The sequence below is a fragment of the Benincasa hispida genome, chromosome 7 (genome assembly GCF_027475165.1).
Source record: "Benincasa hispida cultivar pf3 chromosome 7, pf3_genome.v1.1, whole genome shotgun sequence".
Classification (NCBI taxonomy): Eukaryota; Viridiplantae; Streptophyta; class Magnoliopsida; order Cucurbitales; family Cucurbitaceae; genus Benincasa; species Benincasa hispida.
The window spans coordinates 22,700,970-22,719,046 of NC_143484.1; the positions used below are offsets into that span (position 1 = coordinate 22,700,970).

Here is an 18,077-nt window from a genome sequence, read left to right on the forward strand (position 1 = left end):
GTACTAGGCTCGATATCTGCCATGCAGTGTGAATGGTCAGTAAGTATAAGTACAATCTAGGATTAGATCATTGGATAGTGATTAAAGACATTCTCAAGTATCTAAGAAGAACTAGAAACTATATGCTTGTGTATGGTGCTAAGGATTTGATCATTACAGGATACACTGACTATGATTTTAAGACTGAGAAAGATTCCAGGAAATCCACATTAGGATCAGTGGTCAAGCAAGTATGGCGTAGCATTAAGCAAGGATTCATTGCAAATTCCACGATGGAGATAGAATATGTAGCTACTTGTGAAGCTGCAATGGAAATTGTATAGCTCAAACATTTTCTTGTAGATTTGGAAGTTGTTCCAAACATGATATTGCTCGTCACTCTTTATTGTGATAGCAGTGGTGCAGTAGCAACTTTAAGGAGCCTCTTAGTCACAAACGAGGAAAGCACATGAAGCGTAAGTATCATCTCATTAGAAAAATTGTGCAATGGGTAGATATGACTATCACACAAATTGGCTCGAAGCACAACGTTGCTGATCATTTGCAAAGGTTCTCACGGCTAAAGTTTTTTAGGGTCACCTAGAGAAAATGGGTCTATGAGATATGGGTCACCTAATCTAGGCCAAGTGAGAGATGTTGTTGGGTATATTGTATGCCCTAGTTTACTGTATTTGATATTGTACATCCCACTTATGGTATTTGATACTATATACTCCACTTATTGCATTGTATTTGATAATGTAAATCTCACTCGCTTTAGGACAAGTAGGAGATTGTTGGAGTTGATACATTAAATCTCATATGTTTTGTAGTTTGTAAATACAAATCACATATCCAATAAAATAAGAGGTATTTTATTAACGTTTAGACTGCATTAATTCTATCCAATAAACTAAGATCCAAGGTTATTTTATGAAACTCAAACATGTATATGGAGACATTCAGGTGGATCATGCTTAAGTGATAGCCTAAATGGTATGTAGTAGATGGATAAAACTGGGTACCTTATGTTACTGACAGTACAAATACAACCCACTTTGTAGATGTTACAATTGTTGTAAAGTGCTACAAATGATCAAATCATGGTCATTCATGTGAAAAACATGCAAACAAAGGTATTCTATACAAAGAGTTTGTATAAGATCGAACCATGAAATGAATAGTCTCTCTATATAACGTCATTACTAGAAGAGACTTACATTTCACTAAGATGGCCATAGGTGACTTGATCTTTAATCCTGAGTAAGTTATGAACTCATGAAATGAGGGCAATCCTTTGATTTGCATGGGTAAGGGTGGCCTTGTTAGCCAACTCAACAAGCCTACCATTTTAGGGACTTGTCCGAGTAGGAAGCTTGGAACACAACTATACAAGATGGAATTCACTCCTTCCATCTTTAGGAAAATTGGATAAATTCCTCCCTTAATAGCTGATTTCGGTCTTGCAACCTTTCACTGGCTCGAGAGGTGTTAGTTTATAGTTGGACTATAAGTTTTTTGTTCATTAGATGAATCAATGGTACTTAAGGAGTTAGAGGTAACTATAGGGGTAGAACTGTTATTTGACCTAGTTGCAGTTATGAGTGATTTGTGAATGGTCAACTCATTGTTGATTGGTTATATCCGTGGGCACAGATATATATCTATAGTGCGAAGAGTGCAACTATCGACATTTAGCGGAAAAACCGATAGTTAATAAAGATTTATTAATTTAATTAAAGAGATTGATTAATTAATCTCATATCACTAGAGTTTCTAATCTATAGGTCCATAAGGTCCACTTTTTAGCCTACTAAAGGATAGATAAGAGGAATGATTTGAATTGTTCAAGTCAATTGATGGAATTGCATATTAATGAGATTATATGATATGGTTAATTATAGATGTGATCTATAATTAATAGAGAAATATTTGAATAAGATTCAAATGTTAAATTCTTATGAATAGATTTATGAAGAATTAATTGATTAATTTTTAGAGGTGAAAGCAAATAAACGTGTGATGTTTATTTATTAATTAATTAACTATATATTAAATTGGATATAATATATATGGTTATTTAATTGGTATTTTAATCAGTTGAATAAATATTATTTAATTAATCATGCTTAAGGTAAATTGGAAAAGATTTGGAGAAAAGGTTAACCGTTCTACATATAAATATCCCTTTATAGCCAATTCAGGGGATGGAATTTCATTGTGAAAAACCCTAGCCTCCAATCTAGACTTCCTTTCAAATTTTTGTCGCTCAACAATTCTCTATTATTTTTCCTCCTCCATGGTGATAGAAACCACTCTTCTACCCTTCGATTCTTAGGGAATAACAAGTTGTACTTGCGGTGGTGTCCCTTATTCGTTGAAGAAACATTTGTGAGAAGAGGAGAGAAAAAACGTGAAGAGTTTGGGATTGTAGAAAGGTTTTTTGCTTTATCTCTTTGTTTCTTCTTTTAAAGCATGCTTCCTATAATGTTTATCCATTATTATTTTTATTTTCTTTGTTGTTTTTGTTTCCTTAAAAACTGAAAAACAAAATGCAAGACAATCTCATGTTTTCACGAAAAATCGACTCTATTTAAGCATAAGATCTCTATAGCTTATCACCCACAGAGTAACTCTTTAGCTGAAGTGTCAAACATGGATATTAAACAAATTTTGGAGAAGATGGTCCGAATTAACAAGAGAGATTGGGCCATTAAGTTTGATGACGCTCTTTGGACTTATAGGTCAACTTTCAAGACACCGATTAGTATATCTCCGTACAAGTTGGTGTTTGGGAAGGCGTGCCATTTGTCTATTGAGCTGGAGCATCGTGCTTATTAGGCTATAAAAAAAATTAAATTTTGACCAACAGAAAGCAAGGGAGCATAGATCACTGTAGCTCAACGAGATGGAGGAATTTTGGAGCCAAGCATATGAGAATGCTAAGCTTTATAAGGAACGAATGACGAGATGGCATGATCAAAGAATTTTGCCCAGTTTTCTTCCTGGTTAAAAAAGTCTTATTATTTATTCTCATCTTCTATTGTTTTCAGGAAAGTTTAGGTCAAGATGGTCTGGACCTATTGCGGTTAAAGATGTTAAGCCACATGGAGCAGTGGAGCTGCAAACAACATTTAAAATGAATGCCCAAAGATTGAAGCATTATTATGGAGAGCGGCGTATAGAGGACCTATGTCCTGTCAATCTAAAGACATAAAAATTAGTGCTTATTGGGAGGTAACCTAAGTGTTCTTAGTTGTGCATTGTTTCTTCAATTTGTTTGGAATAAATTGATAATGAGATTGCTCATGGTTTATTAATTTATTGATTATCTTCATGGCCCAGTACTTGTTAGTACGAGTTCACTAGCTAGATTTTGTGGATCTCACTTATGCTCAGGCTTGTATCATACATATATTGTATGATTGGTTTTCATTTTCATGCATTGGGTACAATGCACAGTTTTAAGTTTCATGTGGGGGTGTACTCGTACTATGAACTTATGTAGTTTGGTTAAATTTTTATGCACGTTAATTTGGTCATAATGATTGATGCATGGTAATCAATTGTATGATTTTAAGATATAGAAATTTTGAAATTTGAAAGTGTAAAATTTTAGCTAGATACTATTTTAATTAATGCTTAACAAATAATATCTCTAGTTATATGCTCTAGTAAGGATGATCTAGTTGTTCTGAATGCATGTCATGCCTTGAAATGGATGTTGGGTAGCATACTCTTGATTTGAGTTCTTCTCAATCTCTCTTCGGCTCCTTTGTCTATTTGCGCACAATGTCTCTTCTAATTTAGAACTTTTAATTAAAAGGTGAATTTCAATGTGAATTAATCCGGATGTCACCTCAAAAGGTTCTGATGGTTGCTATTAGATGCTGAAATTGATGTGTAACTAGCAATGTTGGAAAAAAAAAAATATATAAAAGAATGATAACGGTAAAAAGGAGGACTCTACCTTTCTTAGAGTGCTAGTTATCAAGGGCGACTATGACAATCGTAGTTTCACTTATTATGAAAGTATTTAAGAAAGTGAGTAAGTTTAGACACCTTAGAACGTTGCACTGCTCGTAGTTGAATGTCTCGCATGACACCTATGTGGGCAAGTGTAAGCTTGGAATTGTATATATGCGCAAACACTTGTTGAATGAATTTTACATGGAATTGCGGCGGACGGAATGAAGGTAATGCCGCCGCAAAGATGGGAAATGGAGAATAGAGTGGATGATGAGGTGAAGTAGTGTGATGACGTGTGGATGATGTGTATGCGCTTTGCGGTAATAAATGCGATAGTACGTTCTAAAATGATGTATGTGGTGATTCTTAGATGCATTCGTAGTATGCATTCGTGTAGGGTGCGCGTGTCACAAGTTTTCTTGCGCTGGAACCAAGTATAATTCCAACGCAAGTTTCTCAGAGTGGTCTGAGGTTGAACACGGAAATTGTAGTGATTAATGCGATACTAATGTGATATATGCGACCGGGAACAAAATAATAATGAATTGGTTTGGAAAGATAAAATGCGATAAAAAAAATGCAGTAATAAAGTAAAATGTGATAACCAAATAAAATGCGATGATAAAATAAATTGCGGTGATAAAATAAGGTAAGTAAATAAATAAACAAATAGATAAACAAATAAATGGGCTGACTGTGAAGATGTGCAAGTATCGGATGGAGTGCGGTGACAAGTCTTGTGAAATGTATCAGAAAGAGAATAGGTTAGGGGAAAGGACATCGCAAGTTTGTCAATCCTGTTGAGGACGCAACTAAGGTTCCGCTTTCCCTTGGCTTACACCTCTCAGCGATCGACCGCGTTCCCATATGTCTATGATGAATCAGGGATGAACGTTATGAACGCAAGGTTGTTTCCATCTCTGGAAATATTTCTCGCTTTAGTTAACGCATTCTTCCAACCTTCTTTCGAGAGGTGGAATAACATCTTCACTTCTGCTCTCACAGGTGAAGATGTTGTTGAGCACGCATTAGCTAAACTTAGTCGATTTCTTCAACAGAGATTAACTTACTCGCTTAATCATTCCCCTTCACCCTAGGGAATTAGTTACACATGTTGAAGAAAATGGATGATGAATATATGGTGAAGAACAGAGAGATGACGATGAATATGATAATGCTATTAAACGATAAAGATAAGCGTTTGTTACAGATGATGAATGAAAGATTAGAAATGAATACAGTAGATAAATAGATAGTGAGGACAAATAAGGAAAGCGTGTCAATGTCTTGACACGGATCCCGATCAGAGACGATGTGCTTGCCGACGTGTGGGAGGAATGTGGTGGAGAACTTCCTTCTCAGGCTTGTTTTCCAGGTAGAAGTGATCTTTGCACATAACTTCTCTTCGGAAATGGGAATGAATTTCTTGCTCCAGAGACTTCCCTTTCAGTCTTGTCTCGTCTTTCTCCTCGGATTTTTTCTAAGTTATCTCTTCAGACCAGCCTCTTTTCTGTGAAATTGATGTAGATATTTATAGACCTTGGCACCTCCTGCGTCAGTGGTCCTGCTCTGAAAAGCTGCTTTTTCTGCCACGGCTTGGTGGAAACATCCGCCCTGCTCCACATTCAATTTTTCAGATCGTACAACAGAAAAGCTGTACAATTTCAGAAATCCCTGTGAATGCGTCGCCCTTTTCATCTACGATCGATCGCCACATGCGGTGCAATTGTGTTGATCTTTTTATTGATTGTCGCATGCGGTGCAAATGCGTTGATCGTTTGCGTCCATGATCGATCCTCGCATGCGCTGCTAATGCATTGATCGTTTACGTCCATGATTGATTGTCGCATGCGCTGCAATTGCATTGTTCTTTTTCGTTCTCGATTGACCGTCGCCTGCAATACGAATGTGTTGCTCTTTTTGTCCTCGAGTGATTGTCGCATGCGATAACCTATTTCCTGAAAAACAAAGACTTGGACATTCCATTTTGCCATCACAATGGGGTTAGCGGTTGTGCTTACAACACTTTACAATTTTTATGTTTCTAAGCCAATTTTTATACGGTCGACGCAACTTTTTCCTTTTTTCCGCATAATCTAAATAAAACGGTATAAATAACTTATATTTCTACAAGTTATCTACAAGCCAAAACAAAAGTTGTGTAACTGGATAACGGTTCCTTTTGAAAAACTGTTGGTTCAATAAGTTGACTAGCCTAAAACTAAAGTGTGCATTGGGATTAAGGTGTTTAGCTAGCAAGGTCATTGAATCAGAGTAAGGGAAAACTGGAAAGACTCCTTCGAGTCAGCTTTAAGTTTGCAAGTTTTGAATTAAAAGAGAACTCACACATATATAGAGGATAAAAAGTCTTGGCTTTAGAAATTCTCAATGATTATGATGTGTATAAATTTTTCTGTGTATAGGTGTTATATATTTTGAGAAGTTAATGAGTTTGGAGTTAGAGCATCCATGTCTGAGATTCGGTTTATTTAGTACTTGAATGGTTTTTCCTTCCATTCTTATCTCTTACTTCTATCACTCTTACTTCTATCATTTGCTCGGGACTAGCAGATTTTCAATTTTGGAGTGGTGAAAAGTACTTGTGCTTTAATTGCCTTCAAGTTGAGTTATTATTGCTAGTTAATGTGATTTAATGTTATTTATTTAGTAAATTTCAGGAAGCCAGAGATATAGGTGTAATTTGTACATAAATGGACATGAAGTTGGTGTAAAAATCCAAATTTAATGATTATATGGCCAACCAAACAAAGAGGAAGGGAAAAGAATGCCAAAAATCAAGAGGAAAAGAAGCTAGAGAGCGCAACGACACTTTGCATTATGACAGAGACCCAAGAACACTGCTTTTGGGAGTGCAATGGTGGTCTGAACTTGCGTGTGTAGGATGAATAGCATAACGCAGCAGCTCTACTCAAAAGTGTCGTGATTCTACGATACAAAAGTTAGTGTATGCCCTCACCGTTTTACTCGTTTTGGGATCAACTTTGGGATTGGGATTTGAATCTAGTGGAGAGATCAACCATATGAAGAGGATAGCCACTACTGGAGATCAATGCAGAGCTTATACAATAAGAGTCTAAAGATTAAGACCGTGACACGGTGACGTTGAAGGGAGACTGAATTATCCATTCATATTTTCATCTTGTGTTCCATGATAAAATTCTGTCTTAGAGCTATTTTTTTTTCATAGTCATGAGTAGCTAAACCTCTTAATTCTAGGTGTTGTTTATGTTATGAATTTAATTTGAATAGATTATTCAAATTTGAGTCATTTGTTATGGTGATTAAATTTTAATGTCTTAGGACAAATTCCTTTTGCTTAACTTAACCGGCCATTAAAAAAATATATATTGGGTTGAATTTCCTGCTTGTGAGAGAGAAAATGGTAAAATCTGATTGACTCAACTATTATTTGATAATGCATGTGAGTAATTCGAAAATAATAGGGGTAAAATTTGAGGGGACCTGATGCGACATTAGTATAACTATTAAGAAGCAGTTCCTTGGTTTATTTATGTTTGAATGGATTGAGCTTGAAAAAGAATGTCCTAAATATAGACTTCTAGACTCATTCGATCTAAATAATTAATTCGTTTGTTAATAATTGTTTGGAAATCCATAAGAAACAACACCTAAAATAAAGCTCATTGAATCTGTAAGATTTGTTTTCTTGTTTAATTAAGCCTCCACAATGAACCTTTTTTATTGATTACCTAAATAAAATTAGTAAGTGTATAGCAATAGCTAAGCGAAACTCACTATCACCAATCTTTGAGGATGATATCCTATTTTTGTGATATCAGTTTATGGGTGTCTTCATTTTGTAGCTTGACGAATTGGCCAAATGAGTTCAATATTTGAAACATAAGAGGCTTCAAGTCAAATGTTAGAGCCTCAATTGGTGGATCCAGAATTCCAATGTCCAAGTTTTTGAATGTAGAAACTGCATAGTCTTTGATTGCTCGATTTCTATCTTCAACTATGAAGATAGGATTTTGGGTGCGTATAGTTGGTTGTGGTTGTGGTTGTTGGTCTCCATTTTCCGAAACCCTGTTTATGGGAGGGCTAAATGGATTGACTACAGGAGGGTTAATTTGAATCTACTGCACGAATGTGACTTCTGCAAGACTCTCTTAGACGCTCAACTCTTTTTGTTCACTACGCTTCTTCCTTTGTTATTTTTCTTCTTTAGAAAAGGTCCTTTCTATTCCAAGATTAGGTTAAAAAAGCCAGGGCCTTAAAAAGGCTCTTCATCAAACAAATTAAATATTAGTTTCGTATAAAGCTCAAGTGTGTTTTTTTCGATCTAGATTTTTGGCATCAATAACGGTGATTGAGTGTTTGTGTATCATCCATAGGATTATTGATCTTCTGACTCACATAAATACCACGTATAATATCACCTAATTTTATTTAGAGAGAGAATTGAAAAAATTAATAGCACTAAAACAATTTAGAAAACCTAAAACATGGATGGAGACAAAATAAGGGAGGGAAGTTAGGGGCATTTAATTAAAAATAAGGTTAGAATATGATTTTGGTCCCTATATTTTGGAGATTGTTCAATTTTAGTACTTATATTTTTAGATGTCCAAATTTAGTCATTGTACTTTAAATAAATCTTATATTTAGTCCATATTACTAGTTTATAGTGGATTTTTCATTACTTTTGATTTTCGTTAACATTTTCACTATAAATTTCAAAAAAATATGTCCGCATATTGTATTTCTTTGCATAAAAATTATTATTATTGTTTAATCAATTTCTTTAAAATTAACTTTGAGAGACTAAACTTAAGATTTTCTAAAAGTATGAGGACTAAAATTAGACATTTGAAACTATAAAAACTAAAATTGAAAATATTTTAATGTATAGGAACTAAAATGATATTTTAACTTAAAAATAATTGGTATCGTTCTTATTTCTTGTTTTTTTCCCCTTAAAATGAAGCATTTATATTAGTAACTATTCACGCCTTTCTTTTCCCATTTTCAAAAATGTTTTCCAAATTGTGTACAATATTAAAAAAGGAAATCACTTTTTTTTCTTGTTTATAGTTTCTATTTCATTTTTTGTTCCAAAACATAAACAAGAGAATTATTTTTATTATTTTTACTCATAGATTGCAAACTAATTATTGAGAAATAAATATAGCACCAAAATTATTCATATAAAATATTTTACTTTTTCATTTGAAAGGGTAGAGAACAAGAAATAAGAAAGGCTCGCCATACATATTTTCTTTTCTCAATAAAAGAAAAGAAAAAAAAAATAAAAGTTAAGTGCAATTATACTTTTCTTTATTAAAAAATATAAAATGAAAAGAAAAGAGTAATAAAAAAAAAGTAAAACAAGAAAAAATCTAATCAAATGAGCCCTAAAAATGTGTTCTCAATTGTAAAAGAATACCAAGTAAATTAAAAAAATATAAAATGAAAGATTCCATTGATAATGCTTCTGATATGTAGCTTAGTTTTCTATCCCTACTCTTAATCATAGTAATTAGTAAATTAATGTAACTCCCCAAACTAACCATAAAAAGAAGGTTAAAAATCATTTTTGGTCCCTCAACATTCATTAAGTCCCTAAACTTTTGTTGGTGATTTTTTTTTCTCTATACTTTCAAATTTGTAACGATGGTTCTCATAATGTAATAGGTAGAAATTTGTTCCTATAGTTTACAATTTGTGAAAAAATTGTTTTCATTATAAAAAATATTCTTAGAATTTAATGAAATCTCTTACACATATAAACAGTTAAATTGATAAGAAAAATCCATTTTTTTCCTTTTTTTTATATATAAACTATAAAGATTAGATCGTTACATAATAAAATTTCTTACTTAATTTTTAAGATGTCCTTCATACTAGGGACTAAATTGATACAGTTTTTAAAATATAGATACTAAATTATTATTAAAGTCTAGGGACTAAATGATTAAAAATTTTAAAGTCACTGGTTTAAGGACTCGTTTGGATTGACCGGAGAAAAAAGTTTTTTAAAAAACTCATTTTTATTTAAACACTTTTGACAAAAAAGATTGAAAATACTATTCTAAAGCTATTTTGAGTGGTTGCCAAACACTCTATTTTTTTTAAAATGACTTATTTTTAAAATTAAACATTTGAAAATACATTCCAAACCCACCATAAATCATTATCAACTAAAATTTAGGAACTAAATTATTACTTTATTGAATATTTACGGATCAAAAGTAATTTGTAACCAACAAAAAAAAAAAAAAAAAACAAAGAAACATCTTTCTTAACATGAAGAAGATGAACAAAAGAATTGGGCATCTTGAATTCCCAACATTAATGTCAGCTAGTAGGTACATATCATGATAGCAAACTTCTTTAACTTCACTCTTACTATTAACTGCACCATATATATGAGTCTTGAAATGGACTCAAAGCTATAAAACTTCAACCACAAGGATCTAAAGTCTTTGTGAGGCCAAATGCCAACTAACACATATACACATGTGTTGGTCCACAGAAGGTTATTAGGGTTCTGATCTCTTCAACTCTATCTACTTAGACCAACTTCTTTTAAACATAACCCTTTTGATTGTAATAGAAAATGAATTATCATTTTGGAATCAAACTAGAAATTGCAATTGGCCATTTTGGTTTTAATTAGACCTTCTTCCTCTTCATTTTTCTATTCTACACTTATTATCCTATGGTCCAAGCATTAGGGGAGTCTTCCTTGTTGGTATATATAAGCAAAAATAACATCTTTTATTCATTTATCTATTGTTGTAAATGGAACAAAAAAAAGAACAATTCACACTTGGTCTAAAATAAATAATATTATTCTATTATTGTATTGCATTAAGTGAAATTACTTAGATGTTTGCTGGATTACATGTACCTTTATGCAGTTCACTTAGTTGTCCAATTAAAGTAAAACATTTTTTTCTAAAGGGGGTTGCATGGAGATTTAAGATGAAATGTAGGTTGTATCTAACCATTGCAATAAATATGGAGAGATATATTAAGCTTACAATGATATTCAGGAGTGCAACCAAATGGATTGAGATCTGGTTACATATATCCTCTCCAATTGTTAAGGAAAAACATCAACAAAATATTTTTTTTTTTTAAAAAAAAGGTCGTTAAATTGTAACTCGTGATTGGATATTTGAATAGACAACGTAAAGATGGCCGTGCACAGGATAAACTCAAGTATTTTTCTTTAAATTTAACACCTCCCCATCACAATAGAAGAGGTTGCATGAAACTAATTAATTTAGAATAAATTAATTGAGTTTTGATTGTTTACATTATACAAAACTTACACACACACTAAGTACTAAAAAAGTATGATTGTTTTTCTTGGGGTACATACAAAAGAAATAAAAACCATCCAATATAAGTGGAAAATTGAACCCAAAATATCAATTCAAATGAAGAGAGAGTTGACTTAAGAAAGCAACAACATGGGGAATTGGAGAAAAGGTGTGTAAATTCCATTGTCTTTTGAGACAGACATCCATTTTGGTGGATTTTTACAAAATGGGATATAATAATTTTTTTATAGTGGAAAGGCGTGCAATACATTACCACTATAGGGGAATATCTCAAACATATAACCTTTCAATGATTACATTATTTTGTGTAAATTAATCACTATTGAAAAAGTCCTTCAATATTATAGAGTTCACATTTTTGTATATATATAGGAACCTTTGTTCTTGCCAGTTGATATATTCTTCTTCTTCTCAACTGCACCATCTATACCTGGTCCAAGCAAGAATAGTAGTGAGTAAAACTCTCTCTCTCTTTGATCTCTCAAAAATGAAGCTTGTTTTGCTGTTTTTTTTTTTCTTCTAATGCATGTGTCTATAATATAATGTTTTGTTTGCTTTTGATGTAATTGTAGTGATAAAAAGATATAAAAGATCTCTCTCATAATATGAAGGTTCCCTTCTAATGTTTTTGCTGCATGCATCTTTAGATGAAGTTTTTATGTAAGAGTAGGATGGAAGTTTGACGTTGATCGACTAGATAATGGAGAGATCATGAATATATATAATAACACTCGTCAATTGATATGAAAACTTTTGAGTGTAAAGCTAGAAGTAAAACCACAAGAGTTTTATATATTATTTCATGTAGATAGTATCATATAATTGTAGAATTATAGAGAGGTCAATTGTTCAATAATAGTTGGCATATTATTGTCATGTCGAAAACATAATCAAATTGGTGTAGTCCTTAGGTGCCAAACAAAAGTATGAAGCATAGAGACATAATGTTTATTCGTACCACATTGTGGATGAATTTCTAAGATGACAGACAAAAGGCGTTAGACAAATAAAATTTAATTAGACAAGATGATGGTCAAATAGAATGGAATAAATTGAAAGCTTGAAAGATATTCGTTTGAAGGGAGGATTGTTAAGAATACGATAATGATAAATTGGTCGACACAATTATATTTTCCCTTAATGTGATTTATAGTTGTGTTCTATTAGAATGAGTAATGTTGTCTAGTGAAAGAGTATTCTCGATGGGACTGAAAGTAGATGTTTGAACATTATTTAAGAAGAGACTCTATAGTACTTGGAATAACATCGTGGTGGTGCAGTATTTCAAAGGAAAATAAAGAGACTAAGAAAATTCTAATGTTTATGTGAGGGCAACGACCCTCCAAGTATCTCTATAATAGTATGATATTATTCACTTTGGATATAAATCGTCCTGATGAAGGTTTGGGGGTAATGCCATTGAAACTTAAATTGTATTTGTACGTCACATTTACGTTATATATGATTTGATCTTAGGGTTTAGAAAATTGCGCTATTTAAACTCTCTAAAGCAATAGGTGTATCTGATCTATAATTTGAATTATTCTCTCGAATAATAAACGGTTCTTTCCTTCTGTCTATAGACATAGCTAACACACTGTTAGTAAACCATGTAGCTTTCCATGTCAATTATTTATTGTTTACATTTTTATGTTTATCTTTATTTGGCGATTTCATAACATCTCATACTTCTTGAATAGTTGTCCTTACTTATATACACATGGTTATTCTCTTATCTAGCTAATTTGTGACTTTTGGTTGTATTCCCCAGCCGTTTAAAATCACATTAGACCTCACTTAGAGTTCACTGCTAAACTCAAATGTTGTAGTTTTACTTTTGTTTTACAGCTACACAATGGGGTTTAGAGAAGTTTGGATGTTCTTGTCAATAATGCTTGCAATTGCAACTGCTGCTGTGGATCAACAAACATACATAATTCACATGGACACGACAAAGATGACAACCACCAACCCAGAACAATGGTACACAGCCATGATTGACTCACTCAATGAACTCCCATCTCTCGACGACGAAAACAAAGAAGAAGCATCAGACACTGCCGAGATTCTCTACGTCTACAAAACTGCCCTTTCAGGTAAGATTTTAAATGTCGATATTGATGAAAATTTAAGACTTAATCTTATAAAAATTTTGATAAATTATATGTATATATTTTTCGCGTTACTTTTTGATGAACGCGATTTTTAAGTACACTTATTATACAACAAGCACATTTGGACAAATCTCTCTTGATTACAAAAGTTTTAAAAATCTCTCTTACTACTCATTTTTAAATAAACACTTCGGAGTGATTTACTATATGTTTGGGAGTTTTTTTAGATAGTTTAATTCTACATTTTTAAATATAATTTTTATATTATTAAAATTGATGTTAATAATTAAAAGCATTTTTAGAGGAATTTTAAAAATACAAAACTATTTCAGAATCACTCCTTAACATGTCATCAAAGCCTTAAATCAGGTAACATCAAAACACACATTTAATTGATGCGTTAGTAATATTTTGTTGATATCTTTTATTATCAATATAAATATTCTACTCTAATAGAAATTTAACAGCTCGATTAATTTTCAGGTTTTGCTGCGAAGCTCTCCAGAAAAAAACTTGATTCTTTAAGCAAAATTCCAGGCTTTCTAGCAGCCACTCCAAATGAACTACTACAGCTTCACACCACTCACTCCCCTCAGTTTCTTGGCCTAGAAAGAGACCATGGCCTTTGGAATTCTTCAAACTTAGCTTCTGATATAATTATTGGTTTGCTTGACACTGGCATTTGGCCTGAGCATATAAGTTTTCAAGACAAGGGTCTGTCCCCTGTGCCCTCAAAATGGAAAGGCATTTGTCAAGCAGGCCCAAAGTTCTCACCTTCAAATTGTAACAAAAAGCTCATTGGAGCAAGTGCCTATATTAAAGGCTACGAGGCCATCGTTGGTACATTGAACGAAACAGGGACGTTCCGATCGCCCCGGGACTCGGATGGGCACGGGACACACACAGCTTCGACTGCTGCTGGAAGTATGGTAAACAAAGCAAGCTTTTTTAACCAAGGCATGGGAGTAGCCACTGGAATGATGTACACCTCAAGGTATTGAATTTCTGTTGTTGGTATTGACATAGTCAATAATACCATAAACACAAAGTATATAACAATGAACTTAAGTTATAAGTTGTCTTTCAACCTTTAGGGTTGTGTCTATTTACACCCTATATATTTTCAAATCTTTTTTTTTAGGTACCATAGCATTTCATAAATTTAGATTTATTTAGTCATTACACTTTCAAACATTTTGAATAGGTTTTTTTTTTTTTTTTTTTTTTTTTTAACTGTGTTTAACACTTCAATAAAACACGCTATTTATTATTGTTCTGGTTAGGTAGACTTGTTCGACACAAAATTTAGAGTTTATAGACAAATTTAACACTTTTTAAAATACGGATATTAAATCCATCGACACCATCACATTCTTTAAAGATTTAATAGCATCCCAACACATTGCTTAAAGTTCATGACTTCTTAAAAAAAATTATATAAATAAGAATTGAATAATAATTGGGTGCATCCTAGACTGCATCCAATTTTTTTCAATCCAAAACATAGTTTACAAAATTTTTATATCTATAAAATGAAAAATTGAATATTTTATGTTGTGTGATTTGGGTGACTGCAAAATAATAGTCCAATCCTATGCTATCCAAGCTGCTCCCAGTGTTGCTCATAAAAATATCAAATGAAATAGTACTAATCTAAATCTAATTCTTATCACAAGGGTTTTTTAATTTATTAATTTAAATTTGTGCATTTCCATTGACATTGACATTTAAAATCTCGGAACACCAGGATCGCAGCCTACAAAGTATGTTGGCCCTTGGGATGTGCAAATGCCGATATTCTCGCAGCCATGGACAGCGCCGTGGCCGATGGAGTCGATGTTCTATCGCTCTCTTTGGGCGGTGGTGCTGGTTCTTTTTACAGAGATAACATTGCCATAGCCGCATTTGGTGCTATTCAAAATGGAGTTTTTGTTTCATGTTCAGCTGGTAATTCTGGCCCGTTTATCTCAACTGTTGGTAATGCAGCCCCATGGATCATGACAGTTGCTGCTAGCTACACAGACAGAACTTTCCCAACCACTGTAAAGCTTGGAAATGGACAAGTTTTTGAAGGCTCTTCTTTGTATTATGGCAAGAACATAAATTATCTCCCACTTGTCTATAACAATACTGCTGGTGATGGACAAGAAACAAATTTTTGCACTGCTGGTTCACTTGATCCAACAATGGTGAAGGGAAAAATTGTGTTGTGTGAAAGAGGATCAAACTCAAGAACTGATAAAGGAGAGCAAGTGAAACTAGCAGGAGGAGCTGGGATGATTCTAATCAACACACAATTTGAAGGCGAAGAGCTTTTTGCTGACCCTCATGTTTTGCCAGCCACTACTCTTGGAGCTTCAGCTGGCAAAGCCATCTTAGACTATATAGCTTCCTCAAAAAGTCAAGCGAAAGCTTCGATGGCATTTGAAGGGACTAAATACGGTAGCAGAGCGCCTAGAGTGGCTGCATTTTCTTCTCGAGGGCCAAGCTTTGTTGGACCGGATGTGATAAAGCCAGACGTAACTGCACCTGGTGTTAATATATTAGCCGCTTGGCCACCGATTGTGAGCCCAAGTGAACTCGATTCTGATAAAAGAAGAGTATTGTTCAATATCATTTCAGGAACTTCTATGTCTTGCCCTCATGTTAGCGGTTTAGCTGCATTGCTTAAGTCGGCTCACAAAGATTGGTCGCCTGCTGCGATTAAATCCGCGCTAATGACTACAGCTTATGTTACTGACAACAAAATGAATCTCGTGTCCGACGTCGGACATCCTAGTGGTGGACCTGCAGACCCTTTTGCCTTCGGCTCTGGCCATGTCGATCCCGAGAAAGCTTCCGACCCAGGGCTCGTCTACGATATCACACCCCAAGACTACATAAACTACCTGTGTAGCTTGAAGTATAACTCAACACAAATTGCTTTAGTTTCAAGAGGGAATTTCACATGTTCATCAAAAAGAACATTGCTTCAGCCACGAGATTTGAACTACCCTTCTTTCTCTGTGTTCATGAAGAAGAAGGCCAAAAATGTTTCCATTACATCCAAGAGAACAGTGACAAATGTTGGTATCCCAAGAAGTGATTACACTGTTAAAATCAACAATCCAAAAGGAATAAGAATTACTGTGAAGCCTGAGAAGTTGAGTTTTGGGAGCTTGGGAGAGAAGTTGAGTTTCCAAGTGAGTTTTGTTGCATTGGGAGGAAAAGAAGCTTTGAGTAAGTTTTCATTTGGAGATCTTGTTTGGCTCTCAGGAAAATATGCTGTTAGAAGTCCTATCGCGGTAACTTGGCAATAGAGAGGACGATGATGTGGCTGCACTTTGGAGTATTTCATTTCAGCTTATATATTTTGCCAAGACCTAAGTTTTAACTAATTTATAAGCCTTAAAACCTTGGAAGTTTTAATGTCATTCCATGAAATGTTCACATACTATGTAATAACGTTATGCTTGATAAATTACTAAAATGGTATCTTATTTTCAGTTATTAATGATAGATTACTATGAAACCTGAGTAAATTCTTGTAGTTTAGAAAATAGGCTTTCTACGCTGGTAGCCTAATTAAATAGACCGAATTACAAAAATGTCTCAAATCCATTGTTTTTGCTTATTGGATTATAATGTTAAAAAAAAAATAATAATAAATAAGTCAAAAAATCCATAACATGCCTATTAATTTCTAGGCATTTAAATAAAGTTTAAAATAAACAAATATGAAAAAATATGGAAATGATGTGCATTAAATTGTTTTTTTTCCCCAAAATTGTTTATTTTTCTCATTCCTTAATAACCCCATTTTTTCTTTCCATTATCCACCACCGACAACACATAAAAGTCACGCGTATTACATATTGTATTTGTGGTTTATATCTATTTTTGTTCAGTTTCAAATGTATATGAGTTTATTTCAAAAAGTAGTTTATGCTCTAATTTATCGTGTTAGCATGAATTGTTATATAATATAAAGAATATATTTGCAAAATAACTAAATATACATGTGTATATATGGCAAATTATGTATGATATATATTGGAAATGGCAGGGCCTTTAGAACGACGAACTGTAAACCGTCAAGGTACGACAGTCAAGTGAAGAGCAAAACTTGCAAAACAGAAACTTGTTATAGAGTTGCAGAGCTCGCTCTCTTTAAGACGTTTCGCGGCTCTGCCCAAGTGTGCAAGCAGGTTTGAAAATTACCACGTCGTCCCAAGGATAAAACAGCCAAATGAAAACCGATCGAAAATGCACCGTTACCAATCGGAACGTACACCCTTTCTAAACTCACTGCTCAAAAAGCTAAGATGGAAGAGGAGAGGAAAATGAAGCGGGAATTTAGAAAATGAATTCTGTGTATTACGAACTGTTGAAGGCCTCGCCTTTTATAGGCCTTGAACATCGAAACGAACCGTTTTAAAATTAATCAACGAACCGTTTTAAAAATTAATCAACGGACCATTTTAAATATAATCAACGGACCGTTTTAAAATTAATCAATGGACCGTTTTAAATATAATCAATAGATCGTTTTAAATATAAATTTGTACCCAACAATCCCCCACTTTCATCGAGCAATTTTAGTCAACACAATATTGTGCATAAGCAAAAATGTCTTACGACTTGAACTTTTACATAGTGTAGATGATTCTAATATACTAAAGTAACCCTTCGTTTTGTACTC

General features: G+C 33.5%; 1 protein-coding gene and 1 long non-coding RNA gene across 3 annotated transcripts; both read left to right on the forward strand.

Annotated features, from left to right (window-relative positions):
- Positions 1–2,188: 2,188 nt before the first annotated feature.
- On the forward strand, positions 2,189–7,275 carry LOC150035039 (uncharacterized). Its single transcript, XR_016530939.1, has 3 exons — positions 2,189–2,417; positions 3,033–3,216; positions 6,627–7,275. It is a non-coding gene; the product is annotated as an uncharacterized LOC150035039 (long non-coding RNA).
- A 4,312-nt stretch (positions 7,276–11,587) lies between these two features.
- Positions 11,588–16,907, forward strand: LOC120081953 (subtilisin-like protease SBT1.1). 2 transcript variants are annotated; one of them, XM_039037142.2, is made up of 4 exons: positions 11,588–11,733; positions 13,131–13,378; positions 13,880–14,390; positions 15,144–16,907. In XM_039037142.2, the coding sequence occupies exons 2-4, from the start codon at positions 13,138–13,140 to the stop codon at positions 16,693–16,695; spliced, it is 2,304 nt and encodes a 767-aa protein (XP_038893070.2). In that variant the 5' UTR covers positions 11,588–11,733; positions 13,131–13,137; the 3' UTR covers positions 16,696–16,907. The 2 variants fall into 2 exon arrangements, with proteins under 2 accessions (XP_038893070.2, XP_038893069.2); XM_039037141.2 differs by having other exon boundaries at positions 11,590–11,733; positions 13,112–13,378.
- Positions 16,908–18,077: the final 1,170 nt, after the last annotated feature.

Excerpts from the sequence above, each read along its gene's own strand:
- LOC120081953 (XM_039037142.2), top strand. The coding sequence starts at position 13,138 with ATGGGGTTTAGAGAAGTTTGGATGTTCTTGTCAATAATGCTTGCAATT. Across the intron at positions 13,379-13,879 it reads CTACAAAACTGCCCTTTCAG|GTTTTGCTGCGAAGCTCTCC; the intron begins GTAAGATTTTAA and ends ATTAATTTTCAG. Across the intron at positions 14,391-15,143 it reads GGAATGATGTACACCTCAAG|GATCGCAGCCTACAAAGTAT; the intron begins GTATTGAATTTC and ends TCGGAACACCAG.